This window comes from Bos javanicus, chromosome 13 (assembly GCF_032452875.1).
Source record: "Bos javanicus breed banteng chromosome 13, ARS-OSU_banteng_1.0, whole genome shotgun sequence".
NCBI classification, from domain to species: domain Eukaryota; kingdom Metazoa; phylum Chordata; class Mammalia; order Artiodactyla; family Bovidae; genus Bos; species Bos javanicus.
This window is the reverse complement of record NC_083880.1, coordinates 61,553,578-61,581,258: the sequence shown is the minus strand read 5'-3', so window position 1 is coordinate 61,581,258 and position 27,681 is coordinate 61,553,578. Positions and strand designations below refer to the sequence as shown.

The window sequence follows — 27,681 nt, the reverse complement described above, 5'->3', positions numbered from 1 at the left end:
CAGACAATACTGAAGGGGAAGCCTAAATGCCTGACAACTATAGGAGAAGGTTCTGAATCTCAGGGTCAACAGAGAAACGCAACTTAAAGCAACCTGATGCCACCTTACACCCAAATAGGCAAAAGGTTAGAAAGTCAGATGATGGAAAAGTCGCTGATAACATGGGGAGACAGTATCCTTCACACACTACTGGTGTAGTCATTCTAGCGAATTTTAGTGAAAATGAAAACATATATACCCTATGATCTACTCTTGGGTATAGAGCCCAAAGAAATTTTCGCACAGCCCCACAAGGGTCATGCACAAAGATTTTCATCACAGTGTGGTTTATGCTAAGAGGAAATCAGAAGCAACCTGAGCGTCCATCAGTGGATGCTCAGCTTGGAATATTTTGCAGTGGTTGGATGTAATAAGTTAGGTTTTTACACAGGAAGGAAACAACAGAATGAGTTTGTTACATAATACCATTTATGTAATGTAAACACACACACAAGACATTATACATTTTATGTCCGGGGACATATATCAACACATAGAGATGGGTACCCATGGTGGGGAGGAGAAGGATTTCGGGGATGTGTGGATGAAGTCTGGGGAATATAAAACGAAGTAAGACATCAGTTCAGTTCAGTCAGTTGTGTCCGACTCTTTGCGATCCCATGGACTGCAGCACGCCAGGCTTCCCTGTCCATCACCAACTCCTGGAGCTTGCTCAAACTCATGTCCATAGAGTCGGTGATCAGAAGGGCCTTTTGTGGGTCAGTTATGATGGGACAGTCATTTGCCATGAACTGAGAATGAATCAGGGAACTTGCTGAATCCAAGCCCTAGTAATAATAATGATATTACTTTAACAATGGCGATAATAGTACCTACCTCATGGTAAGTACCTTGTGTCTGGCCATGTAAAGTTCTACAGATAAATTTTAGCTCTTCTAGGCAATTCTCTTGCCTCTTCTGAGGGCTTCTTTCAGCCTCTGAGCCTTTCCTGAGGCTGTGCAAGTTCTGTCTTTATGCTGACTTTTCTCCCCCTCCAATTCTGTCTTTGGATTTCTTTGACTACCTGAGATGCGATGGCTGGTCTGCAGAATCTTTTCATTTGAACTTTGAGCATGAATGGAGTCGGGCTGTAATAGAGCTGTGAGGGGCAAGTCCTATTTTCTCCTCCCAAACTGTGAGTTCCCTGAGGGTCTTCCTACATCTCACCCTCACCTCAGTTCGTGTCCCGTTGCACACAGCTAAAGACAGGTTAACTGAGTCAGAAAGTGTTCGATGTGGAAGGGAACAGCATTTATTGATCACTTATCATGTGTTAGACCTAGCACTAAGGTCTTGACCTTCAGTAATCCCTATGACCCCCTTGTGAGGTGGGTGGGGTTAGAAGAAAAAATGGAAGAGGCAGAGAGGCTAGGACACCTATCAGACAGGGAGCCCAGCCTGTCCTGCTCCAATTGCAAGATCTGAACAAGTAACTTGTTCATAGCCTTAGGGTGGGGGCTGGGACCCAGATCACGCACCTCTGGGTCGACTCTTGGTAGAAAGAAACCTCTATTCCACACTAAAGATCTAAGTCCATCTGCAAAGGGGAGACCCTGCCTCTTAGAGCTTCAGAAAGACCCTTTGCACGATTTAGTATGGCCAGCGTGAGGCAATATCTAAGGGGAATCAGGAGACTCCCTCCAGTTTCTTCTCTGGAACCTCAGTTTCTCAAACTGTAAAATAGGAAAAGAGGTCTTCAGGCTCGGGGAATTCTTTTCTCAACCGGCCAGCAGGTGGAGCACACTCTCCATCACTCGCTTGGCCTCCAGAAAGTTGCGGAGTCTCGAGTGTCCTTCCAGAGGCCGAACCTTCGGGCTATCGGGACAGAGAAGTTCGCCGCCCTCCCCGACCGGCAGAGGGAGCTACTGAGCCCCGCTTAGGGTCCCGCCCCTGCAGGACATTCTCCGTCCTGCAGGGACCCGGGGCAGGGGACCGGTAGGGACAGACCCCCGCCCCCGGAGCGCGGAGCCCCGGGTTGGGGTCTGGGGAGGAGATCCTGGGGATGGATCACACAAACGCACAGACAAGGGCGCATGAGACTCAGAGGCGGGAGCGCGGAGCCACCCGCTCGCCCGCCCTCTGCAGGGACGGCGGCACAGGCTACAGGTAGTTGTCCTCGGCCGCGTCGCCCCCGCCCGGGGAGTCCCGGGCCTCTTCATCCGTGCTTTCGTCATCGTCGGGGGCCAGCGCCTCGATGTCGTGCGTTATGTCTGTCAGCAGCCGGTGGAAGGCCTGCGCCTCCGGCCGCTGGGCGCCGTCATAGCTGCGCACCGCTGACGCCGACGTGGAGCTCATGCTGCGCTTGATGCGGCCGAAGCTGTCGGTGAGGATGCCGCCCTCGCGGATGCCCACGCCCTCCAGGAAGCCTTCGAAGTAGCCAATGTCCTGGTCCGGAATGAAGGGCCTCATCCCTGCGGGTCGAGGGCCAGGGTGATTCCTCGGGGTCAGCCCTTCCCCTCCCACCTTCGCTGGAGGGCGGAGTTCAGATCCCCGGCCCTGCCACTCGCTGGCTGTGTGGCTTGCACAACTCCTTGACTCTCTGAGCTGGAGAATAATGGTACAGTGCCCCGTACACATTTAAATGCTCACTGCATGTTAGCTTATTCTTGTTATCATTATTATTTCGATGGTTATATTCCTATTTATTCGTTATGTGCTGTGCTTAGTCGCTCGGTTGTGTCCCACTCTTTGTGACCCCATGGACTCAATAAGTAGCCTCAATAAGTATTCTGAGCCTCACTGTCCTCACCTGTAAAGCGGAGGTAATTGCACCTGTTCTCCCGGGCTGTAAGGATTAAATAAGGTTCTTAGCACACACTGGGCAGCCCATTTGACTTCTGTTTTACTTCTGTCACTACTTACTGGCTTTATGACTTATGTACTTTGTTTCTTTAAGCCTCAATTTTCTCATCTGCAAAATGGAGGCAAGTCATAGTTTCAACTTTCAGTACCGAGGGCCTTCAACCAGATGATCCTTTGGCACATGTTAACAGCCAAGTATATGTTAGCTTATTAAGAATCATCATTCCTGGGACTTCCCTGGTAGTCCAGTGGTTAAGGCTTGGCCTTCCAATCAAAGGAGTGCAGATTCAATTCCTGGTCTAGGAGCTAATATCCCATATGCCTCAGGGCCAACAAAACCAAAACATAAAAGAGAAGCAATATTATAACAAGTTGAATAAAAACTTAAAGAAAAAAAGGATTATCATTCCTCTTACTGTTATCATTAGCCCTCTTCACTAGCTCCATGACCTTGGACGAGTTCCTTAGCCTCTCTGAATTTTGGATGCCTCGTGGGGTAAAATGGGAAGTGTCATGCCCTCTTGCAGCTTTGCTGTGAAGGTGAAATGGTTACACCTGTGCTCTCTTTCCCGGCTCTGTGACTGCAGACAAGTCCCTTCCCCTCTCCGCACTTTGGTTTCCTTGTTTGTCTTGTGGATCTCATGATGTGGCTTTCAGTTCAGTTCAGTTCAGTCGCTCAGTCGTGTCCGACTCTTTGCGACCCCATGAATCACAGCACGCCAGGCATCCCTGTCCATCACCAACTCCTGGAGCTCACCCAGACTCACGTCCATCGAGTCAGTGATGCCATCCAGCCATCTCATCCTCTGTTGTCCCCTTCTCCTCCTGCCCCCAATCCCTCCCAGCATCAGAGTCTTTTCCAATGAGTCAACTCTTCACATGAGGTGGCCAAAGTACTGGAGTTTCAGCTTTAGCATCATTCCTTCCAAAGAAATCCCAGGGCCGATCTCCTTCAGAATGGACTGGTTGGATCTCCTTGCAGTCCAAGGGACTCTCAAGAGTCTTCTCCAACACCACAGTTCAAAAGCAACAATTCTTCAGCGTTCAGCCTTCTTCACAGTCCAACTCTCACATCCATACATGACCACAGGAAAAACCATAGCCTTGGCTAGACGGACCTTTGTTGGCAAAGTAATGTCTCTGCTTTTCAATATGCTATCTAGGTTGGTCATAACTTTCCTTCCAAGGAGTAAGCGTCTTTTAATTTCACGGCTGCAGTCACCATCTGCAGTGATTTTGGAGCCCAGAAAAATAAAGTCTGACACTATTTCCACTGTTTCCCCATCTATTTTCCATGAAGTGATGGGACCAGATGCCATGATCTTCGTTTTCTGAATGTTGAGCTTTAAGCCAACTTTTTCACTCTCCACTTTCACTTTCATCAAGAGGCTTTTTAGTTCCTCTTCCCTTTCTGCCATAAGGGTGGTGTCATCTGCATATCTGAGGTTATTGATATTTCTCCCAGCAATCTTGATTCCAGCTTGTGCTTCTTCCAGCCCAGCATTTCTCATGATGTACTCTGCATAGAAGTTAAATAAGCAGGGTGACAATATACAGCCTTGACGTACTCCTTTTCCTATTTGGAACCAGTCTGTTGTTCCATGTCCAGTTCTAACTGTTGCTTCCTGACCTGCATACAGATTTCTCAAGCGGCAGATCAGGTGGTCTGGTATTTCCATCTCTTTCAGAATTTTCCACAGTTTATTGTGATCCACACAGTCAAAGGCTTTGGCATAGTAAAAAAAGCAGAAATAGATTTTTTCTGGAACTCTCTTGCTTTTTCCATGATCCAGCGGATGTTGGCAACTTGATCTCTGGCTCCTCTGCCTTTTCTAAAACCAGCTTGAATATCAGGAAGGTCACGGTTCACATATTGCTGAAGCCTGGCTTGGAGAATTTTGAGCATTACTTTACTAGCGTGTGAGATGAGTGCAATTGTGCGGTAGTTTGAGCATTCTTTGGCATTGCCTCTCTTTGGGATTGGAATGAAAACTGACCTTTTCCAGTCCTGTGGCCACTGCTGAGTTTTCCAAATTTGCTGGCATATTGAGTGCAGCACTTTCATAGCATCATCTTTCAGGATTTGAAATAGCTCAACTGGATTCCATCACCTCCACTAGCTTTGTTCGTAGTGATGCTAAGGCCCACTTGACTTCACATTCCAGGATGTCTGGCTCTAGGTCAGTGATCACACCATCGTGATTATCTGGGTTATGAAAATCTTTTTTGTACAGTTCTTCTGTGTATTCTTGCCATCTCTTCTTAATATCTTCTGCTTCTGTTAGGTCCATACCATTTCTGTCCTTTATCGAGCCTATCTTTGCATGAAATGTTCCCTTGGTATCTCTCATTTTCTTGAAGAGATCTCTAGTCTTTCCCATTCTGTTGTTTTCCTCTATTTCTTTTCATTGATCACTGAGGAAGGCTTTCTTATCTCTTCTTGCTATTCTTTGGAACTCTGCATTCAGATGCTTATATCTTTCCTTTTTTCCTTTGCTTTTCACTTCTCTTCTTTTCACAGCTATTTGTAAGGCCTCCCCAGACAGCCATTTTGCTTTTTTGCATTTCTTTTCCATGGGGATGGTCTTGATCCCTGTCTCCTGTACAATGTCATGAACCTCTGTCCATAGTTCATTAGGTACTCTGTCTATCAGATCTAGGCCCTTAAATCTATTTCTCACTTCCACTGTATAATCATAAGGGATTTGATTTAGGTCTTACCTGAATGATCTAGTGGTTTTCCCTACTTTCTTCAATTTAAGTCTGAATTTGGCAATAAGGAGTTCATGATCTGAGCCACAGTCAGCTCCTGGTCTTGTTTTTGCTGACTGTATAGAGCTTCTCCATCTTTGGCTGCAAAGAATATAATCAATCTGATTTCGGTGTTGACCATCTGGTGATGTCCATGTGTAGAGTCTTCTCTTGTGTTGCTGGAAGAGGGTGTTATGACCAGTGCATTTTCTTGGCAAAACTCTATTAGTCTTTGCCCTGCTTCATTCCGTATTCCAAGGCCAAATTTGCCTGTTATTCCAGGTGTTCTTTGCTTCCTACTTTTACATTCCAGTCCCCTATAATGAGAAGGACATCTTTTTTGGGTGTTAGTTCTAAAAGGTCTTGTAGGTCTTCATAGAACCGTTCAACTTCAGCTTCTTCAGCGTTACTGGTTGGGGCATAGACTTGGATTACTGTGATATTGAATGATTTGCCTTGGAAACAAACAGAGATCATTCTGTCGTTTTTGAGACTGCATCCAAGTACTGCATTTCAGACTCTTGTTGACCATGATGGCTACTCCATTTCTTCTGAGGGATTCCTGCCCGCAGTAGTAGATATAATGGTCATCTGAGTTAAATTCACCCATTCCAGTCCATTTTAGTTCGCTGATTCCTAGAATGTCGACATTCACTCTTGCCATCTCTTGTTTGACCACTTCCAATTTGCCTTGATTCATTGACCTGACATTCCAGGTTCCTATGCAATATTGCTCTTTACAGCATCGGACCTTGCTTCTATCACCAGTCACATCCACAGCTGGGTATTCTTTTTGCTTTGGCTCCATCTCTTCATTCTTTCTGGAGTTATTTCTCCACTGATCTCCAGTAGCATATTGGGCACCTACTGACCTGGGGAGTTCCTCTTTCAGTATCCTATCATTTTGCCTTTTCATACTGTTCATGGGGTTCTCAAGGCAAGAATACTGAAGTGGTTTGCCATTCCCTTCTCCAGTGGACCACATTCTGTCAGATCTCTCCACCATGACCTGCCCATCTTGGGTTGCCCCACGGGCATGGCTTAGTTTCATTGAGTCAGACAAGGCTGTGGTCCTAGTGTGATTAGATTGACTAGTTTTCTGCGTGTATAGTTTCCGTATGTCTGCCCTCTGATGCCCTCTCACAACACCTACCGTCTTACTTGGGTTTCTCTTACCTTGGGCATGGGGTATCTCTTTACGGCTGCTCCAGCAAAGCGCAGCCGCTGCTCCTTACCTTGGACGAGGGTAGGTACCTCTCCTCACTGCCGCCCTTCCTGACCTCCAACGTGGGATACCTCCTCTAGGCCCTCCTGCGCCCACGCAGCCACGGCTCCTTGGACGTGGGGTTGGTCAAAGGGTAAAGAGTGAACACTCCCAGCCTGGGCAGGGGGCTCACCGAGCAGGAGGAACTTGCGCCGGTCTCCGTAGAGCTTCAGCAGGCCTGCGCAGTAGTCCTGGATGGGCAGACCTAGCCGGTACTCCCGAAGCAGCAGCGCAAACTGCTGGATCTCTGGGGGCCCCAGCTTAGTCCGCAACTGTGGGTGCACCATTTGAAATTACTCCCCTGCCTAAAATACCCAGAGCTGGATGTATCCAGCCCAGCCCTCCTCTGAAAAGCTGGCCTCCTGGGGGACATCCAGACCCCTTGGGCTGCATCTAAGAGTGGGATGTGGACTCAAGCTGCCTAATTTAAAATCCTGGCCCCTTTACTGACCAGCTCTGTGATCATGAGCAGATGATAACCTCCTTAACCCTTGCTTTCCTCATCGCAAAGTGAGAATAATGATGGCACTTCCCTCTTGGGTTGTTGAAAGATGAAAGGAGATGGTAGATTATAGGTGCTCAGAACAGTGCCCGGTATAAAGCCAGCACTCACTGCTAGCTGTTCATTAAGGTCTTTCATGGCTGACTCCGTTTATTCTCCGAATGTCATGCCCTGCCCTGACCTCTGAGGTCTTACACTTCAGTTATGCCCCGGATTGTTCATGATTCCTGAAATACCTGGCCACCCTGCCTGCCCCAGCTCACCGTGACCATGTAATCCTGTAACTGCTCGAGGCCCAGGCCGCTGTGGTCGCTGCTGCTGCAGTGGGAGCCATGGAAAGAGGGTGTGGACGTGCCGCTGTAACAGGCTTCAAATGTGTCCTGGGAGCTGTTGCTGCAGGAACAGAGGGAAGGGGCCTCACTCCCTCTCTCCAGCTCCTCACCATGCGGTAGGCTGAAGGTGGGAGGGAACAGCCACCCATGCCCTGGGACTGAGCCCTCCTCCTGGACCCCATTTTGGCCCTCGAGGTCTCCTATGATCTGGCCCTGCACCACCTCTTAAGCCTTGCCTCACCCTTGCTGCTTAGGCTCAGGCCACCTGTCTTCTTGCTTTTCCTCTAATACTCCAAGTACCTCCTCACCTCTGGGCCTTTGGCCATGCTATTACCTCGGCCTGGAATGCCTCTCTTTCCCTGTTGTGTGCTCAGCTAACTCTTCCTCATCATTGCATTTTAAAAGTCACCTCCTCGGGAGAGTTCTCCCTGATCCCTCCTGACCAAGTTAGACCCTCTGTCCAATATGATCACAAAGTCTATAAATCTACCCATGACATGGAGGCCTTTCCAATGCCCCCGCCAAATGTCCTTTCTAGCCACTCTGTCCCTCACATCCTCTGTCGCAGTCTCACTGGCCTCCTGGCTGCTCCTCAGCCTCGCCAAGCATATCCTGCCTCAGCCTCCTTGCACTTGCTGTTCTCTCTACCTGGAGTGCTCTTCCCCTTTTTATCCATCAGGTCTCAGTTCAAGTGTCATCACCTTGGAGAGGCCCTCCTGACTCCCCAGATGAGGCAGGGTTTTTGCAGCCACTCTCTGAGCTTCCCGGTCATGTTTCTTACTGTTGATGCTTATTGCTACTAAATAATGATTTCCCTGTCCCTTTGCCACACTTCAAGCACGCATGAGCAGAGACCTTGGTTTTCTCTGTTTGCTGAGTACCTCCTCTGTGCCGAGCACAGGTCTCATTCTTGCCGTGCTCCCCCTGTCTCCCTAGCACACAGCACAGCACACAGGGATGCTGAGGCAGGATCTGCACGGTGAGTCTGAGGAGCAGCCAGAAGGCCACTGTGGCTGCGACAGAGGGTGTGAGGGACAGAGTGGTTAGAGAGGACATTTGGTGGGGGCATCAGAAAAGCCTCTGTGTCATGGGTAGGTACAGAGTAGGTACTCAATAAATATTGCTTAAATAAAAGTCAGCCTTGGGCTCTGCCTCCTGGTCTCTACGTTGTTCCAGAACCATCGTCAATGATTAGCTCTATAGAAGCACTGTACGTTTAGTGTGGATTCTAAGCCTACTTGGGTTCAAACCCCAGGCCAACAACTTACTAGCTTCTTGACCTTGTGTCAAGTTACTTAACTTCTCTATTTTCCAATTTCTCTAGCTATAAAATGGGATGGTAAAAAATTGGTGTCGTGAGAAATAGAGTTTTTAAATGAAGTGCATTATAAAATAGCCCTTGGCACATAGCACATTCAAAAGTTACTCATTGTCATGACTATTGTCTCTCTAGCACACAGCAGATTGTTTAAGGACTGGCCTAAGGGCACACAGTATTAGGCAAATACATTGCTGCTAAAAAGTTGGTGGGGGGGAAGTAAGGCATATATCACCGGCAGAGACTTGCCCTTGTCCAAAGGCCTTAGCAACAGAATTACGGTGACCAACGTGTCTCACTTTTCCTGGGACTTTCCTAGCTTTAGTACTGAAAATTTCATGTCCTGGGGAACATCTAAATCCTGAGCAAACTGGGGTGGTTGATCATCCAAAATAGAACCCTAGACAATGTTCTGCACTGAGACTTTTTTAAAAACCCTGTGTTTTCCAGTCCTGCTTATAGCTAGTTGTGGCTATGAGACCACGTTCTGGCCAACAAGATGTAAGCAGAAGCCATCGGGTGGAAATTTTAGCAAAGAATTAAAGACCTGCTGTGATGGTTGGAGCTATTACCACTATTTTGGCCCATGAGGTGATTTGGAGGATGAAAGCAAGTGTTAGGGAGGCTGGAAAGATACGTCTGGGTCCTTGATGACCACAAGGCCATGAACTCCTGGTCTACTTTATGTAAGAGGGAGGGGGAGGGGGAGGAAACTCTTGTTTAAACGGCTCTTTTTTAGAGTTTTCTATTCCATGAAGCCAAAATGATTTTTTGGCATTATTTGTGATTTTGGCCTCTGCAGGCCATTGAGTGTCTGGATGACTGGGGAAGAGTGGCAGGGTCCTGTGGACCTAGTTCTGGCTTCTGGCTGCCTTGTCTCTCTCTCTGGGGTTTGGATTCTATCAGCTCACTAGAGCCTCAGGCTCAGAGACCAGTGTCTCAGCACAAATCAAAGTGGAGTCACTTTCCCCCATCTTCTCTTGCCCACAGGGTCTCAAGAGTGCCCAGAGGAGCAGTCCTGTTTGTGCAGGGACAGAGGGACCAGAGTGGGATCCCTGGCCAGGGCAGTACCCACAAGGAGCTGCAGCAGCTGAAGTCCGCGTCGTAGGCATAGGTCCCGTCAGTGCGGCAGCTCTCACCTGGGGGCAGCAGAGAGAGGGCAGTGAGTGGTGGCAAAGCAGGGACCAATATCCCCGGGTCCCCGAGGCCCCAAGCTCAGCCCCACCCTGGAGTAAAGATGGCGGCTGGAGCAAGGATGGCCTTGTAAGCAATCGTACAGGAGTTAGCTTACGCACTGAGTGAAACCGGCAGCCACTGGAAGATTGTGACCAGGATTCCTGCCCCCACCACCAACACAGAGACAACCTTGGGCAACCCACCTCTTCCTCCTGGCCCTCACCTTCCCCAAGGTTGGGACAACACCACCTTCCTGCCTACTCATGGGGACCTTGGGGAGAGCAAGCCAGGGAACAGTTGCTGTAGGGTTTGTAAGCCATATATGTTTGAGAGAGAGAGACAGAAAAAAAAAGACCTTTGGAGGGAAGGAGGTCAAAATCATGAGGAGAAAGGAGCACCGGGTACAGAGAATTTGCTCTGTACCTGACCCTGGTACAGGTACTGGCCTCCCCCTTGGCTCACTTAGTGGCACTTCCTCAGGATACTCCCCTGACTTTCCAGGTCAGGCTGGTTTCTCATTATATATTTTCCTACAAGAGTGTGTGGTTGCATTTTATTTGTGTAACTATTTCTTTTAAAGTAGGTTATTTTTCTTAAAAAAACAAAAACAGGATTTCCCTGGTAGTCCAGTGGTTGAAAATCCACCTGCTGATACAAGGGACATTCGTTCGATCCCTGGTCCAGCAAGATTCCACATGCTGCGGGGCCACTAAGACCATGCACCTTGAAGCCTGCGCTCTGCAACAAGAGATGTCATCACAATGAGAAGCGTGCGCACCACAACTACAGAGTAGCCCCCGCTTGCTGCAACTAGAGGAGGCCCACAAGCAGCAGTAAAGGCCAGTATGGCCCAAAGAAATATTTTTATTTATTTGAGTACATCGGGTCTTCCTTGTGGCACACGGGATCTTTAGTTAAAGCATGCGAAATTTTGGTTGCAACATGTGGGATCTAGTTCTCTGGCCAAGGATTGAACCGGAACCCCTGGCTTGGGAGCATAAAGTCCTAGCCATTGAATCACCAGGGAAGTCCCTGTGTAACAATTTAATTACTGTCAGCTGATTTCAGCAATGCAAGCCTCCGAGGGAGGACCATGTCTGATTTTAGTCACCAGTGCATCCTGGGGATTAGCAGGATCCAACACTCAGGTGTTCAAGAAATATTTGTTGAATTATCTTATTTATTTCTCCATCATCCCTGGGAGAGTCAATGAACTTTCCCAGATTCTCAACAACCACAGTTCCCACAGATGGGAGTGCCTCCAGGAGGAAAGAGCCCACTCCCTGTTGCTGGAGCTATGCAAACAGGGACCACCCTGAGGGAGCTGTGGCTGAGGAAGTTCACTTTGGGGCCTTGAAGGAAGCATGTTGCAGATGGAAGCTTTAGAATCAGGTGCACTTGGGTTTGAATCCTGACTCTGTCATTTGCCAGCTGTGTGACCTTGAGACATATATTGACCACTCTGAGCCTTAATAGCCTCGTCCATTAAAACTGGATTCATAAGGCTTCAGTTCTTTCATCCATTCAGAAAATACACCTTGAGCGTCTGGCCCTGATCCTCCACTAGGAACAGGGGACACAGTGGTAAACAGGACAGATGAGGTTGTTATGAGGATTATAAACATGTGGCACGTTGGGTCTGTGCTTGGCACATAGCTGGTGCTCAGCAAATCTCTTTTGATTTCATCTGCATTCCAGCCCTTGACAGCATTCAAGGACCAGTCTTGAAATCTTGGTTTTGACCTAGAGTCCTAGTAGGGCTAGATGGCTCAGTAAACAGACAATGCCCCTGGGATGCCAAAATACAAAAGGGAGAGAGAGTTCACCTCTAAAGGGCTTATTATAAAGCTAGGCTTGAGGTCATTATGAAATTGGACATTTTATTTTAGCTATATATTGGGGGTACACTGTAATTGCTGTAGAAGTCAGGACCCCTAAAGGCTTTTGTTGGCCCCAGTCTTGGGACATATCACCCCCTACCCTGCCCCTGACCTCCACCTCCTCTGGCCTTTCAGGATGATTCACAGGAAGGTTGGCCAGGAATTGGAATACTCACTGCGGCTACAGAGCCACGGCCGTTCAGGCGTGGATGTGTAGTGGTAACCGGCCCGGTCCACGCACTCAATGCTTTGGTCCCCGTAGATGATCTGGAAGACCTGACAGATGAGGGCACAGGACTCCTCAGCAGCATCCTTGTCCAGAGAGAAGGACAGAGCTCAGTCCCTCTTCTGTGATCAGGATGCCCCTGCTTCCTGAAAATGCAGTGTGAGCGGGCACACAAGGGCACACACTGAACTATGGGCGACTTTAGAGCCACTCTAAGGTCATTTTCCATCAAAATTATCTAGCCATGCTCTGGGTGGCTTCTATAGAAATAGCCATTTACTGGTCTTTCTAGAATCGTGTGAAAACTGTAACTCTCATGCTCTGAAAAGTACACACAGGTACCCCCAGTTTATGGGAGAATGATGGGCCTTCCTGAAGCTTATGCTAAATTAAACATTAGCATGCTTATGCTAAATTAAATTAAGTTTACACGTAGGAAGCTGAAACCCAGAGACTAAAGTGATTAGCCAGGGCTAGAACCCTGGTCTCCTAATACCTAGTAAGAGGAGGAAGAATTACATGTATGAAAATGTTAGGCTCAACATAGTTATTGTGCCATATTTAGATGTGAGCTTCCTGGCACCCAGGGCAAAAATGGAAGCAGGATGAATATATAAACTTCAGTCCCTGATAGAAGGAAGGTATTTAGGTTCTTGGGTAACACTTTTTTGAGATGGCGAATTTGAAGAGGAATTTGCCTTTTTGGTTTACCTCTTTAGTAAGAGATATAGAAAGACAACTAATAAAGAGTCCATCTTTATGAAGTCATTTCTCATTTTGTGCTTCTAAAAAAGTCAGCCCAGGGTGTAAATTAAAATGTAAACTCAGGACAGGCATTTTGGGATGAGGGAGTAAATTTATCATTAAACCAGGATTGATCCTTATAATAACCCTATCAAGTGGACAAAGAAGAGGGGATCCTTATTTCATGACAGTGGATAAGTGACTCACACAGCAGGCTCATGGCTTTGGTTAATATTGGCACCCAGGTTTTTTGACTAACTCCTGTACCCTTCTTGGGACCATGATGCCTCAGATTGGAGGCCAGAGGCTCAGATACTCCCGGGAAAAAAAGCCTTATTTATTTACTCATTCTACAAATTATTACTTATTTCCACTGTGTGGCAGACACTGTGCTGGGTTCTGGAGTCTCAGAGGTGAATTAGGTAAGGCCTAAAGCCCTCCCAGCCTAATGGAATAAACAGGGCACACTGGTACCTACGCCTGGAATGGACTTTCTTGGCTCTTTGCCCTGCTGCTTCCTTCTCTCTTCCACATTTCAGTTTAAAAGGCACAAACTCACTTTCCCTCTGAAAAATGGATCTCCTTCTTCCTTATCATTTCAAGTTGCCTGTTTTTTTCTTGGTGCCTATCACAACATATCCTATTATGAACTAATCCATCTACTCAATATATTTATTGAGCAGCTAGGAAATGGCAACTCACTCCAGTATTCTTGCCTGGAGAATCCCGTGGACAGAGGAGCCTGGTGGGCTATAGTCCATGGGGTTGCAAAGAGTTGGACATGACTGAAGTGACTTAGCATGAACGCATACATATGCCAGGCACTTTTCTAGGTGCCAAGGATAAATGAGAAAGTGTTTCGAGTCAGCTCCATAGCCTGAGTTTACTGGTTACTATCCACCTTTCTTTCTAAAGAGGCACCGTGTCTATTTTGTTCACCACATGGGATTTATACATAGGGGGAGTTCAAGACCCTGGGTCAGAGAAAAAGCTTACAAGTCTCAGGGTTTGAAGGTGTCCGCTAGACAGTGAGCTCCCTAAGGGAGGACACTAATTATGTCTTGTTCATTTCTGTATCCATGGCACCTAGACCAATGCCTAGCAGAAGCTGGTACTCAATGAACATGGTCAAATAAATAAAAGCAAGGGTGAATGTGGAGGATAGAGGGTGGAGCAAGAATGGCGGGAAATCTTATGCTTTGGGTGATGACCGTTGTTACCAAGAACACAGGCTCTGAACTTTTGGGTCCCAGTGTTGAAATCACCGCCTGCTTCCTGTGTGACCTTGCACAAGTTGCTTAGCCTCTGGGTCTGTTTCCTTCTCTGTAGAATAGGAATGATGGTAATATTTGCCTCTAGGGGTTAACGTGAGAACAAAATGATTAATACTGGTTTCCTGTCTGGCACAGGTCGGGCACTCAATTCGTGCTGGAAATTACTGTCCTCATGATTCTTACTGTGGTAGTGCGGAGACTGACGACTTTGGGGAAAGAGGAGGGCTGGAGGAGAGATTAGATCAAGTCTGGGCCATTTTGAGCTTTCATCCCTCCGGGACAAGTAAGGGGAAGGTGTCCCTGAGGTGTCCCGGAGCTGGAGGGTAGAAGCCTTTTGCCGTTATGGGCACACAGTACCTGAAATCCTGGAGAGTAGGGCCAAAAGAGGGAGATGAAAAGGGGCGGGGGGACGGGGGAGTGAGGGCGGAGGGTTGCGGGGGTGGGGGCGGAGGGATAGGGGGCGGGGACAGAGGGATGGGGAGCGGGAGGGGGCGGTGCGGAGGGATGGAGGCGGGGGTGAAGACGTGCCCTGGAGGCAGGGTGCAGGGACTCAGGGTGCCCTCGGGCTCACCCTGTTGGCCACAGCCAGAATGACCAAGTTGCAGTAGGCGTCGGGGCTGGGGTCCTGCGGGTCGAGCGGGTTGGGGCCCGGGTGACGCCGCTCCCAGCTGCCACCGCCGCCACCCGCCTGCCTCCGTTCCCAGCTGCCGCCTGGCTTTCCTGTGCCGCCGCCGCCGCCGGCGTGCCGCCGCTCCCAGCTGCCGCTGAACGTCTGCCGCCGCTCCCAGCTGCCCGACGCCCGCGCCCCGGCGCGCTGGCGCTCCAGGCTGCCGCCGCCGCCGCCCCCGGCCCGGGCCTCGGCGCCTGCGCCGCCGCCCCACGCCATCCGCCAGTCCAGGCTGCAGATGGTGTGGCGCCGCTCGGTGGTGCCCACCCGCCGCTTCTCGGGCGACACGCCCGGCGGGCCCGGGTCGCGCCCCGCCCCGCCGGGGCTGGCGTCTACGCCGGCTGGCACCGGATCCACGCCCAGACCTAGGAGAGGTCGTGTGGCAGTCAAAGCAGGAGATCCAGGCTAAGCGCCCCCTCTCCCGAGGCCAGCTGGGGGTCCTGACCCGCCGCTGCGGGATGGGGATTTGGGAATGAGTCCCCCGGCCCCTGTGCTCAGGACGCACCCCTGGCTTCAAAGTCAGGAGGCCCGACCCCGCCCCATTCCGGGTCCCTGCTTTTGGACCCCGCCCCACCACTCAGGCTCCACCCCTGCATCTGGCCGTTCCCACCCATCCCACCCCATCCAGACGACCCTCGCCTCGGACCCTGCCGTCTGATCTGAGTAGTGGTCAGGCTATCGCCTCTCTCTTTACTGTTAATCTGACCCTGTTCTTGGTTTCGGGAACCTGTCCTTGGATCCAAGCTTCCCTTCAGCTCCGCCCCTGGCCTCAGGCCCCGCTCCTAGGATACCTCACACCTCCCACCAGGTATCTCAGCCACGAGCTCCGCCCCCCAGTGTACGGCTCCGCCCCTAAGTGAGACTCCGCCTCTTGCCCCAGGTACCCTCCTAGCCTCAGAATTTTGCTACGCATTAATCACGCATTCGGGCCTCAGGATTCTGGCTTCTCCATCATTTCCGAGATGGTGGGTCAGGCTTCCCTCCTTCAAGCCTCAACACTGGCTCCCTTTTCTTGCAAACAGCCGTGCCCTATCCCTAGTCTCGGGGTAGTTTGGTCAGGCCTTTCACCCCATCCTCCAGCCTCAGGCCCCGCCCCTGCCCCAGGCCACGCCCATTTCTAGGTGACGGGCGCGTACTCTACCCCTTCCCCTCCCCGCCCTGCCCCGCCAGGCCCCGCCCACCGTACCGGTCTTCAGCACCAGCAGGTGCAGAGCGTCGTCCTGAAGGTAGGAGGCGGCGGCAATCTCGTGCGTGGGGATACGCAAGATAAGCTCCTCGTTGTCGCGCCAGGTGAGCAGCAGGCAGCGGGCCGACAGGCTCAGGATGCTGTCTTGCTCCGCCGTGGTCTTCAGCGGCAGCTCCTTCAGCTGCTGCAGGGTGGGTCGGATCTCCTGAGTCCCGGTGGCCACGGGTGGGAAACGTAGGGTGGGAAACGTAGGGGACCAGACCCTGTCCTCCCCTCTCCCGGCGCCTCACCCTGGCCGTGTCCAGCAGCTGCAGGAGCTCGTCCCGACTGGAGGGGTTCAGTGAGGAAGTGACCCAGGTGAGGTGGCCCAGGAACTGTATAGAAATGGGACGGGGGTCGGGGGTGTGGGAGAAGGGCAGAGAGAGGTCACCTTGAAGCCGCGGAGGACCCTGACCTCACTGACACCGTAAAGTTAGACTGAGATAGAAATATCTGAATTAATAATAATGGCTTGGTTATAACTGTTATTAAAGCAATCCTAGGAGCCATAGTCCTGCGAGTTTTAGGCACTCATTCATCCTTACTTTGAGGATGAGAAAACTAAGGCACAGTCAAAATAAATAACCTGCCCAGTATTATCTATAATATAAAGGGTGGAGCTGGACTCCACACACCAGAACCCACACTCTCACTGCTCACTTATTTTTGCTAATATAAGCTTACTTTATGAGCATACAGTTATTTAACTATGGCAGAAGCAAAGGTCACTGTAATAGCTTGAAAGAACAGGCCACTTGCAATTTCCCACTTGGCCTGAGTGGCTCCTGTTCATCCCAAGTACCCATGTCAACAGGTCACTGGCCTTCTTTATGATCTTGTTGCAGAAATTAAGTGGGAAGGAAAGAATATTGTATCAAGTTAGTATATAATTTTGTCAGAAAAATAAGTAAATCATTCATTCTTACTTATAGCTTAATGTTATCACACTTAAATGTCATTAAGTGTCTTCTTTCATTATTTTTAGTCTTATTCTTACAGGTGAATTCTACCAATCATACCATTTCTCTTCTTTTTATTCTCTATAAAGTTTCAGTCCCCAGTTTTTTAAGTGACTTTGTTAGCTTTTCCCTTTATAGGGTTGCCAGATAAAATACAAGATGCCAATTAAATTTGGTTTTCATGTAAACAGCTACTTTTTTAGTTTGTTTTTAAAGTAATTTTAGTCTCATGTAACACTGGGTATATATTAATACTAAAAAATACTCATTGCCTACCTGAAATTCAAATTTTTAATAAAAACTTTATTGAAGTATAATTGATTTACAATGCTTCAGGTATACAGCCCAGTGATTCAGCTGTATACATATATAATATATATATATATATTCTTTTTCATATTCTTTTCCATCATAGATTATTACAAAATATCAACTATATTTCCCTGTGTTATACAATAGGTCCTTGTTGTGTATCTATTTTATATATAATAGTGTGTGTTAATCCCAAACTCCTAATTTATCCCTCCCCCTACCAACCGGGTGCCTGTTTTTGCTAAATCTGACACTCCTACCCCCATATCGATCTTTGTTGGGTAATGAGGATTCTCCACTGCTCCTTCATGGTGTGCATGAAATAGAAGTAGAGCCCTTGAGTTGGCCCAAGTCCCTGTGACTTGCAGAACTGGCTTCCTTTAATCTGGACACCATCCAAGTAGCAGTAATGTCACTGCAGTAAAATCTCACAAGACGGACTGGCTTTTCGGTGCACAGGGCACCTTCCCATCTGCTTTGCCCTTGGGGTATAGACTTTGAGCCCCGTGTTGAGATGGGAACACTGAGGCTGAGCAGATGGAGGTCACTTGCTGAGGGTTCCCAGCAGAGTGCACGTGCAGGGCTGGGTTGACTCCATGCCTCTTTCCCCTGAGCCTCCCCTGTGTAAGATAAGGCTGGTCATAGGTTGGTGTGTAGGAGAGGTAAAGTCTTTCCTGATGGGGTCCAGAACATGCCACCCTAAAATATGGCACCTCAGCACATTGACTATTTTAAGCTGAGGGAGTCAGAGGAGATGACAGCAGCAGAAAGGTCATTCAGAATTCCCCTGCATCATCCTTCTTCCCTGAAAGCAGGAGATAAATCTCCCTGGTGAAAGGTACCTTCTTTTCAGAGTACTAGCAGGAAGGGAGACCTCCTTATCACCAGAGACAGGGAACTGAGGGCCGAGAAGTCTGTATAAACAAATCTTGTTCCTCCTTTACCATGTACTACCCCTACTCCGAACCCCTCTGCCTTGTCAGTTCTTCACAGATTTATTGTTTCTTTGTCCAAAATGTATTAAAGTTTCCTCTAGTCAATTCTCAGGGTCTTCCATTCTCTCCCTGAACGTTCTCACGTACATGGGAAAATTTAATAAAATGCTTTTTTCCGGTGTGCTTTTCTCCGGTTAATCTTTGTTCAGTTTAAATTTCAGACCAGGGGGAACCTAAGAGGGTCGAGGGAAACTTTCCCCCTAATCTGTTGTCCCCAGATCCTTCCCACCCTTCCCCCCTCATCCCACGCATACCTTGACCTCTTTCTCCAGATAGTCACAGAGCAGAATCTGAGGGTCGATGAGGTAGTCGGGGGGATAGAGGGGCATCGAGTGCAGGGGGCGGCGGCTCACACTGCTCCGACAGGCTGCCCGGCGCGCAGCCTTGGGGAACACCAGTCTCCGGATGGGGGACACAAAGCCCTGGGAGAGGCAAGGGCATGGGGGTAAAAGCCACTGACTTGGTCTTCTCCAGCACCAGCACTTATATGCAGCCTTGTACTTATATTATCTAATTGCATTCTGACAAAAACACTGCAGGGAGGGACAAGTTACCTCTGTGATTTCCATTTTACAGATGGAGAAACTGAGCCTCAGAAAGGTTACCAGCTAGTGGCTGTAGAACCAATAGTTCACCCTGGGCAGTCTGGCTCCAAACCTTCATTCTAAATACCCAGGTGAGGGAGTTTGAGGGAGAATGGATACATGTCTATGTATGGCTGGGTCCCTTCCCTGTTTGCCTGAAACTATCACAACATTGTTAATTGGCTAACCCCAATACAAAGTAAAAAGTTAAAAAAAATAAACACCCAGGTGACAGTAGGAACTTACCTAGGCTGGGGCAAGTACAGAAAAATATTAACATCCAATCTGGCTGAATGGTAGGTGCATAGGTATTTATTAAGCTATTTCCTATGCTTTCCTCAATATTAGAAATGATTGATTTCTAACTAATGATACCATAGTATAATCCAGTGGGCACCTGCATTAAAAATGGCCTGGATCTAGATTGAAGGAGCAAATTCTAGGGCTTCAACTCAGCCCAACAGAATTTAAACTCTCAGGAAAGTGTGAGCACTGATCTAGACCAGTGGTTCTCAGTGTGTGGTTCCTGGGTCTCCACCACCAGCAGTAGCAGCATCACCTGGGAATTTAAGAGAAATATACATTCTTGTACTCCATCCCAGACCTATTGGACCAGAAACTGGGATGAGACCCCCATGATCTGTGTTTTAACAAGCACCAGGTGATTCTGATGCCCAGTTCAAGTTTTACAATCAGTATCATGGAGCCTGGATTAAGTACAAGGAAGCTCTGAGGAATGAGATCAAGCAATCTGGGAACAAACATTCCAAGAAGAGGGCACAGCATGTGCAAAATCCTGGGGGCTGCAAGGGCTGGATGAGCACAAGCCTGGAGAAGATGTGTTATAGCCATTTTGCTGTAGCCAAATGATGAGCTGAACAAGTCATAGAGGGCTTGAATGTTGGCTATGGAGGCAGAACTTTATCCCATGTATGGAGTATGTGTGTATGCCTAAGTGGACCGGGAAGGTAATTGTTTTGTCTGTGGCCCTGAACGGTCCAGCCTTGACCACTTCTCCAACTTCATCTCACTGCCCCTCACTCCTGTCCTCTGGGTCTAGGGCCATCTTTCAGTTCTTCCTACTTGCTATATTCCTTCCTCCCATGGAGGGGCTTTGCACACACTGTTTCCCTGCCTGAAACATTCTTTCCTACTCCCTTTCTTTCCACCTATCAGCTCAGGCTGACCAGTCTAAGGTTTAACATTCTCCCAGCACTGCATATGGAGCCTTTTGTACAATTTTACATTAATGGCTTTAAAAAAAATTAATAGCTGTCTTCCCCACTAGACTGTGAGCTCCAGGGAGGGGGCAGGGACCTTGTCTGACTTTATTCACAGTGCATCATCACCAGCACCAGGCATGGTGCCTGGTATATAATAGGTACTGAATAAACATCTGTAGAAGAAAGGAACCAAGAAGCAACAAGCACCTATGTCTTGGCTCCCTTCGGAGCCCTCATAATTCACATGGGAGCCTTTTCAAACAGTTGGATCTTGGTTTCCTGGGGGAAGAGGGCTCGGTGGGGATGGGGGTGGGAGTTGGAAGCCCAGAGGCTTCCTGGACTGCAAAGACAAACAAGTGAGATGCCCAGAGAACCAGACTAGAAAATTTCTGAGAGTCAGGAAGAAGTAAAGATCTAGGGGTTTGGGGAGTGACCCTCAGGCTGAGGCCTTTGAAACAGAACTGGTCCCTGTATAAAGATGGGGAGAGGCCAGGCTCAGCTAGAACCTGGCAGGAGGAGGAGGTAGGTGTCCCAAGCCCAGATAGGCAGCCTTGTAGCACAGACTTGCCCTGCCTGAGGTCCTTCTCCCTGATGAGGCAAGAATCAGGGGAATGGGTTTGCTTGGTGTCTGTTTTTCTGTCTGTCCTTCGGTCTGAGAAACTGCAGAGGGGAACCCCCAGGAACACCAGGGAAGCAGGTTGGGAGTGTCTCCCAGACTAATCTGGCTGGCTGGATTTTCCTGGAAGGTATCTGTCCTTCTGTTCTTTCCTGGGATGGCAGAGGCCACTAAGAGTAGGGAGACTGGTTAGAGAGTTTGAGCCCAAATGTCTGGCTGCCCAAGGGTGGAGAGAAAGGTCTTTCCAAACAAGAAGAAAGGTGCTCCTGAGCACTCACTGCCCATCACCCCACCCCCAGGCTTCTCATTTCTCCAACTCCGGGTACACTTCTCTACCCCGAACCCTTTCCAAACCCCCACCTACCTTTTTCCCTTTCTTGACTTCATATTCCATGGTGAAGCGTCCCCTCCGCTCCTGCCACCCTCCTAGCCACCCCTCCACCTTTTCCCCCCACACAGTTTCTTTGTTCTTTTTCCTTCCTGGTCGGAAACTCCACCAGCCCTGGAGTTCCTGCCCCTCCCATCTGATAGTGAGCGGCCGGGTGAGGGTGGATGAAGGATGCAGCCTTGGAAGCCTCCAGCTGAACAGTGGAAGCCCAGTCAGAGCAACAGACCAGGGAGAAAACCCCAAGATCTCTAGCCCGCAGGCTTGCTGCTGAGGGGGCTTGGGAACTGACTAAGGCTGGGAAGTGTCCTCTGAATTTAGAGGCAGAAAATCCCAGATCCACCCACTTCTGCCACTAACCTTGCTGTGTGACCTTGGCAAGGCAGGTGAGTTTCCCCTTTTCACAGCCTGTTTCCCCCTCCGTTTTATAAATTAGGGGTAAACATTGCCTTCCTCTCTAGGCTGCTGTGGTGAGAAAAAAATGAAAGAGTGGGTAGGCAAATGCTTCATAAACTATGGAATATTGTGTGAAAGCAAGTTATGATTTTAAGAATTAATCATTACCAATTTTAAGGGAGGCAGTATGCATGGGCTTCAGAGATAGGCCGCTTGAGTTTGAATCCTGGCTTTGCCACTTACTAGGGTTATGACCTTGGGTCTGTAACCTCTTGTGCCTCCATTTCCCCATTTGTAAAATAGGTACAATATCAGCCTGGCCCTCAGAGTGAACTTGTAAGAATTAAACTCACTTAGAAAAACTCCTGGAACACGTGAAGTACTCAATAAACATTAACTCTTCACCTATCTGTGTATCTGCGTGTTCTGGGCTGTTTTACTATCTCTTGAGAGAATACTACTAGGGAAGTGGGGCTCACTTTGTGGTTCTAGACTGAGCCCTTTATGTATTTCATCTCACTTATTCTTCACAATACTGGTGTGCCATTATTATATGTGTTGTGTTTGTATGTATATTAGTCGCTCAGTCATGTCCAAGTCCTTGTGACCCCATAGACTGTAGCCTGCCAGGTTTCTCTGTCCATATAATTTTCCAGGCAAGAATACTGGAGTGGGTCACCATTCCCTTCTCCAGGGGATCTTTTCAACCCAGGGATCGAACCCAGGTCTCCCACATTTCAGGTGGATTCTTTACCATCTGAGCCACCAAGGAAGCCCTATATGTGCTACCCAGATTTTTAAAACAGACTCAAGTGCAGAGGTGAACCCAAGGAGGGCACACAGTAAACGAGACGAGGGCCTGGAGTTTCTGCTTGGTCTGGCTCTGATCTGAAGCCTGGTTACTTACCTCTCGGGCCTATGCCCTCTGCGTGGCCCACCCAGAGCAATGGGAAAGGTTCTGAGTGATCCCTCCTCACCTTGCCCCGACCACTCGGTTCTGGAGAACTAAGTCCTGGAACTGATTTGCTATATGATGCAAGCAGGCTGCTTATTGCATCCTCTCTGGGTCTCAGCTTCCTCATCTTTCCACTGGAAACAATAAGCCCCCAAACTCTGTCCTGCAGTCAGAGGTATGACAGGAGAGATATCAGGCCGTGGATGAGAAGGCAGTTGGAAACTGTGAAGTGCAGGGGCCCATGCATAGGATTGTTTGGGAAGTTTTTTTTAAATACCCCAGTATGCCAGGCCAGTGCCCATGGGAGCAAAGCTCATAGCTCCCTACTGCCTCTGGGTGTGAGAGCTGCAGAAGACTCTCAGACACCAGCCTTCCCTCTGTCTCTTCCTCCCTCTTTCGGAGGTGGGGAAATGGTCCAGACTGCTCAGTGATAGCTCACACAGCCACCCTCCCTGCTCCCTGACATCCTGCCCGTCATGTCCCTACAGCAGGAAGTGAAAGCCTCTGCCTGCGGGCTAACAGGAAGAGGCCAGGATGTACTAGCCAATCCCTGACCGCCCTGGACATCACCCTCCCAGTTAACCCCTGAGCTGGTCCCAAATTCCCACCCTCAGATGGCAGCTGGGAATGAGATGTGGTCTCTTGCTCTGGCACCTCCATGATGGCTTTTGCAAGCCTTTTCTTCTCTCTGAGCCTCACATTCCCTCTGTGTAAAACAGGGACGTCTCTTATTCCTGGATTAACTCCAAACATCCATGAACTTCTATGGAGCTCGAACATGACCAGTGTTCTGAATGCCACTCAAAACAGCAAACCATCTCTGTGTTCTCTGCAGTCCCAGCCCAGGACCATGAACAGATCAGGTGCTTAGTACAAGTCAGTGGAAAGTGTGTTAGTTGCTCAGTTGTATCTAACTCTTTGTGACCCCATGGACTGTAGCCCACGAGGCTCTTCTGTCCATGGAATTCTCCAGGCAATAATACTGGAAAGGGTAGCCATTCCCTTCTCCAGGGGATCTTCCCAACCCAGGGATGGAACCCCTATCTCCTAGATGTTCTCCTACATTGGCAGGTAGATTCTTTACCATCTGAGCCACCAGGGAAGCCCAAAGACAGGTGGACCTAGGTTCAAATGTGTATGACCTTGAACAGATAGTTTCTCTCTTGGAGTCCCAGAATCTCACGCATCAAAAGCAGAATAATGATACTTGCCTCAGGAGGCTGCTGCAGGAATTAAATGGGATCAGAAGCATACAATGGTAACACTTAATAATAAAGCTGCTTGTGAATCAAAGAAGAGGCGAGTAAAACAAAGTCTGTGCCCTGAAGACTTGACAGTCTTGGCAAATGGAATTCACCTCTTTTGAGGCACCTCCAATTGATTGGCAGGGGCTGCCCTGGAGTGCTGATTATAAAAACCAAATCTCCCAGTGGAAAGGGGATTGCCAAGGGATGGTGAGTGGGTGGGTGGAGGATGTGGCAGCCAGTGCATATGCTGACCCTTGATCTAGTGAGAAAGAAAGACAGACAGGCAAAGAACTCTGACTCAAGGCAAGCAGCTTGTTTGGGGAAAGCAGAATCGAGAGCCATTCACCAAGCCTGTGGCAAACGGGGTTTGAAGGGAAGCAGGATTTGAAGGGCGTGTGTACAGGAAGGTCACTCCAGGCAGAAGGAATGGTGTGAACAAACAGTCAGTGCCTGAGATGTGATGCTCTGAGCTGCTAAGAATAGACTATCCGATCAAAGGTGGCTTATACATAAAGAACATTTATCATCTCCCAAGACAAAGCCCAATGGTAAGTGATTTCAGGGCTGGTTAATTGAGCAGCTCAAGAATGATTTCAAGTGGGAGGGGAGTTTAGGGGAGTTGAACTGTGGTGTTGGAGAAGACTCTTGAGAGTCCCTTGGACTGCAAGGAGATCCAACCAGTCCATTCTGAAGGAGATCAGCCCTGGGATTTCTTTGGAAGGAATGATGCTAAAGCTGAAACTCCAGTACTTTGGCCACCTCATGCGAAGAGTTGACTCATTGGAAAAGACTCTGATGCTGGGAGGGATTGGGGGCAGGAGGAGAAGGGGACGACAGAGGATGAGATGGCTGGATGGCATCACTGACTCGATGGACGTGAGTCTGGGTGAACTCTGGGAGTTGGTGATGGACAGGGAGGCCTGGCGTGCTGCGATTCATGGGGTCGCAAAGAGTCAGACACGACTGAACGACTGATCTGATCTGATCTGGGTATAAATATACTTATGGCTGAGTCCCTTCACTCTTCACCTGAAACTATCACAACATTGTTTGTTAATCAGCTATACCCCAATACAAAATTTAAAAAAACAATTTTTTTAAAAAGAAAAGATCAGGTTTAAGAGAGGAAAAAGTAAAATACCATTAACACCAAACCAGTGAGAGAGAAATTCTACCAGGAATGTACACAGCCTCGGAGCTCACTTTGAAAAGGCAGTACACATTATTTCTAAATGGGTTTTTTAAATCCCTTCTTCGGTTTAGTGTTTGTATTACTTTATATAATTAAAAGATTTCCTCATGCGAAAAAAGAAAAAAAGAATGGCATCAAGTTTCTTACATCTTCTGCTTTGTTGGTGTTACAGGCTGAATTCTGTCCCTCCCACATTTGTATGTTGAAGCTGTAACACCCGGTACCCCAAGGGTGGCTGTTTGGGGAGATAAGGCTTTTAAAGAGGTGATTAAGTTGAAATGAGGCCACAGTGTGGGTTCTAATCTAATCTGACTGGTGTCCTTATAAGAAGAGGAAATTTGAAGACACAGATACCAGGGGCGCATATACAGAGAGGAAAGGCCCCGTGAGGACGCGGTGAGAATGCTGCCATCTGCAAGCCAAGGGGAGAGCTTCAGAAGAAATCAGTCCTGCTGACAGCTTGATGTTGGACTTCTAGTCTCCAGAACTGTGAAAAAATAAGTTTCTGTTAAATTGCCCAGTCTATCGTGTCTTGTTACAGGAATCCTAGCAAACTAGCACAGCTGGAGAAAGGGTAGCAATACAGACATCATACTCTTCATCATTATTCTGGTTTTGATGCTATCAATGATTGAGGAGGCCTTCTTTCTGTTGAGAAGGAAACCTTTCCCAGAGATTCTTCAAAAGACTCCCCTTAGAAGTCCAGGGGTCAGATGTATTAGCCAGGATATATTTCTGCTGTCATGAAGACCCCCAAACAGTGGCTTAAAGATGATAGAAGTTGATCCCTTCCATCACATAAGCAGTCTAAGGCAGGTATGGCAATCCATGTGTCCAGGACCCAGGGGCTTCCTGTCTCGCTGCTCCACCATTCTAGGATTTTTCTCTCAACTTCAAGCTGCCAGTAGGAAGGGTAAACTGAGCTAGAGGAGAGCACAGCTCCTCCCTCTAGGGGGATGACCTGGAAGTAGCACAGTTCTACTGCTCATAACCCATTGGCTGGAACTTGTTTCCATGGCAACAACTAATTGCAAAGGAGGCTGGGAAATACAGTCCTCTGCTCTACAGTGGCCATGTGCTCAGCTAAAAAGCCCTTTATAGAGAAAAGGGTGTGTGGATACTGGGGACATACAGCAGACTCTGCCTCACTGAATTGGTCACATGCCCCTGCCCCCATCAATCCTCAATCAGGGGAATTATCTTGGACCAGTGGTTCTCAAACTTGGGTGTGCATCAGAATCACCTGGAAGGCTTATAAAAAAAATGCTGCTCCTCATCCCCACACTGGCTGATTCAGCAGGTCTGGGGTGGGCTCTGAGGATCAGCATTTCTAACAAATTTCCTGGTGATGCTGGTCTGGGGTCCACACTTTGAGATTTCTGTCTTAGGCCAATTCAATTGTGACTTACATCCTGAGGCCAGGGAGAGGCTCTACACCCTGAGCACTTGGGCTGTGGGCTACTAGGAAATGGGGCTGTACCTGAGACCATGGTGAGAAAAGCCGTTGGGTGGCACCCAAGAGAGGCTCATAGAAACAGGAAGGTGGAGGTTTGGAGAAGCTATAAGACTGTGAAGCTATGAGGGCCAGGTATAATAATGTTGGAGACAAGGATCAAGAGATATTTTGGGTCTAGTTATGAAAAGTCAGCATCAGGCAAGGGGTTTGATCTTACCTAAAGAAAGTCACCAGCTATCTGGCAGTACAAAAATTGAGTCATTAGCCAGTGCAGTCACTGACCTTTAATACACCCTGAAATGAGGTTAGGAATGAGGTACTCTATGCTCTGGGAAAAGTGGCAAAACAGACTTTAAGATAGTTAGATATTTTCAGGCGAAATTTTTATGAATTTGGATTCTTGCATCTTCTCATACTTAGAAAAGCACTAAGACCATTAACTAAGATATCTGTTCCTTAAGTCTAGCGGCAACATTCTACAGAGTTGTGTACTTGGTTCCACATATCCTCCCAATGCCAAACTAACCCCAACCCCACTTCTTCGGACAGTTTCTCAGAGCTAGCTAAGGGGCTGTCTCCTGGGCTATAGTCCTCAAAAAGATGCTGAATAAACTTGACTCACAGTTTTTGCCTTGTACATTTTTTCAAAGTTGGCAATCTTTATCCTGAAGGCCCTGGGGAGCCACAGGAGATTAAAAAGTCAGGAAATGTCATAATCAGATTGGAGGGAGAAGGCATTAAAGCAGTGTCCTCAAAGAGAGGTTCTCAGACCCCCTTGCACCAGATCTGCTGGAGAGCCTTTAAAATTCATATTCCCAGGCATGCTGTATCCACCCTCCAATCATGGAGATGGAACTCTGCATTTTATTTATTTTTTATAATAATTTTAATTGCAAACTTTGCCCCATATTCCTTTTTATTTATTTATTTTTGGCTGCACTGAGTTGTCATTGCTGTGCCTGGGCTTTCTCTGGAAGCGGTCTGTGGGCTTCTCGCTGAGGTGGCTTCTCTTGTGGAGCACCGGCTCTAGAGCTTGGATTCAGTAGTTGTGGTGCACCGGATTAGCTGCCCCGCAGCATGTGGGATCTTTTGGGACCAGGGATCAAACCTGTGTCCTGGAGCACCAAAGAAGTCCAGAAATCTGCATTTTAAATAATCCCC

The 27,681-nt window shown here is 48.5% G+C and overlaps 1 protein-coding gene across 3 annotated transcripts; it reads right to left on the bottom strand.

The window, feature by feature from the left end:
* Positions 1–446: 446 nt before the first annotated feature.
* Positions 447–25,839, bottom strand: CCM2L (CCM2 like scaffold protein). 3 transcript variants are annotated; one of them, XM_061437221.1, is made up of 10 exons: positions 21,254–25,839; positions 18,721–18,888; positions 16,452–16,535; positions 16,162–16,342; positions 14,880–15,340; positions 12,241–12,376; positions 10,084–10,147; positions 7,622–7,751; positions 6,990–7,128; positions 447–2,450 (listed from the first exon to the last, which is right to left on the bottom strand). In XM_061437221.1, the coding sequence occupies exons 1-10, from the start codon at positions 21,281–21,283 to the stop codon at positions 2,140–2,142; spliced, it is 1,704 nt and encodes a 567-aa protein (XP_061293205.1). In that variant the 5' UTR covers positions 21,284–25,839; the 3' UTR covers positions 447–2,139. The 3 variants fall into 3 exon arrangements, with proteins under 3 accessions (XP_061293205.1, XP_061293204.1, XP_061293206.1); XM_061437220.1 differs by having other exon boundaries at positions 16,162–16,345; positions 21,254–25,838; XM_061437222.1 differs by having other exon boundaries at positions 12,241–12,340; positions 16,162–16,345; positions 21,254–25,838.
* Positions 25,840–27,681: the final 1,842 nt, after the last annotated feature.

Coding starts and splice junctions, on each gene's coding strand:
- CCM2L (XM_061437220.1), bottom strand. CDS start 21,283: ATGGAATATGAAGTCAAGAAAGGGAAAAAG. Junction 16,536..18,720: donor ATCTGGAGAAAGAGGTCAAG/GTATGCGTGGGA, acceptor ATTTCTATACAG/TTCCTGGGCCACCTCACCTG. Junction 15,341..16,161: donor CCTGCTGGTGCTGAAGACCG/GTACGGTGGGCG, acceptor GACCTCTCCTAG/GTCTGGGCGTGGATCCGGTG.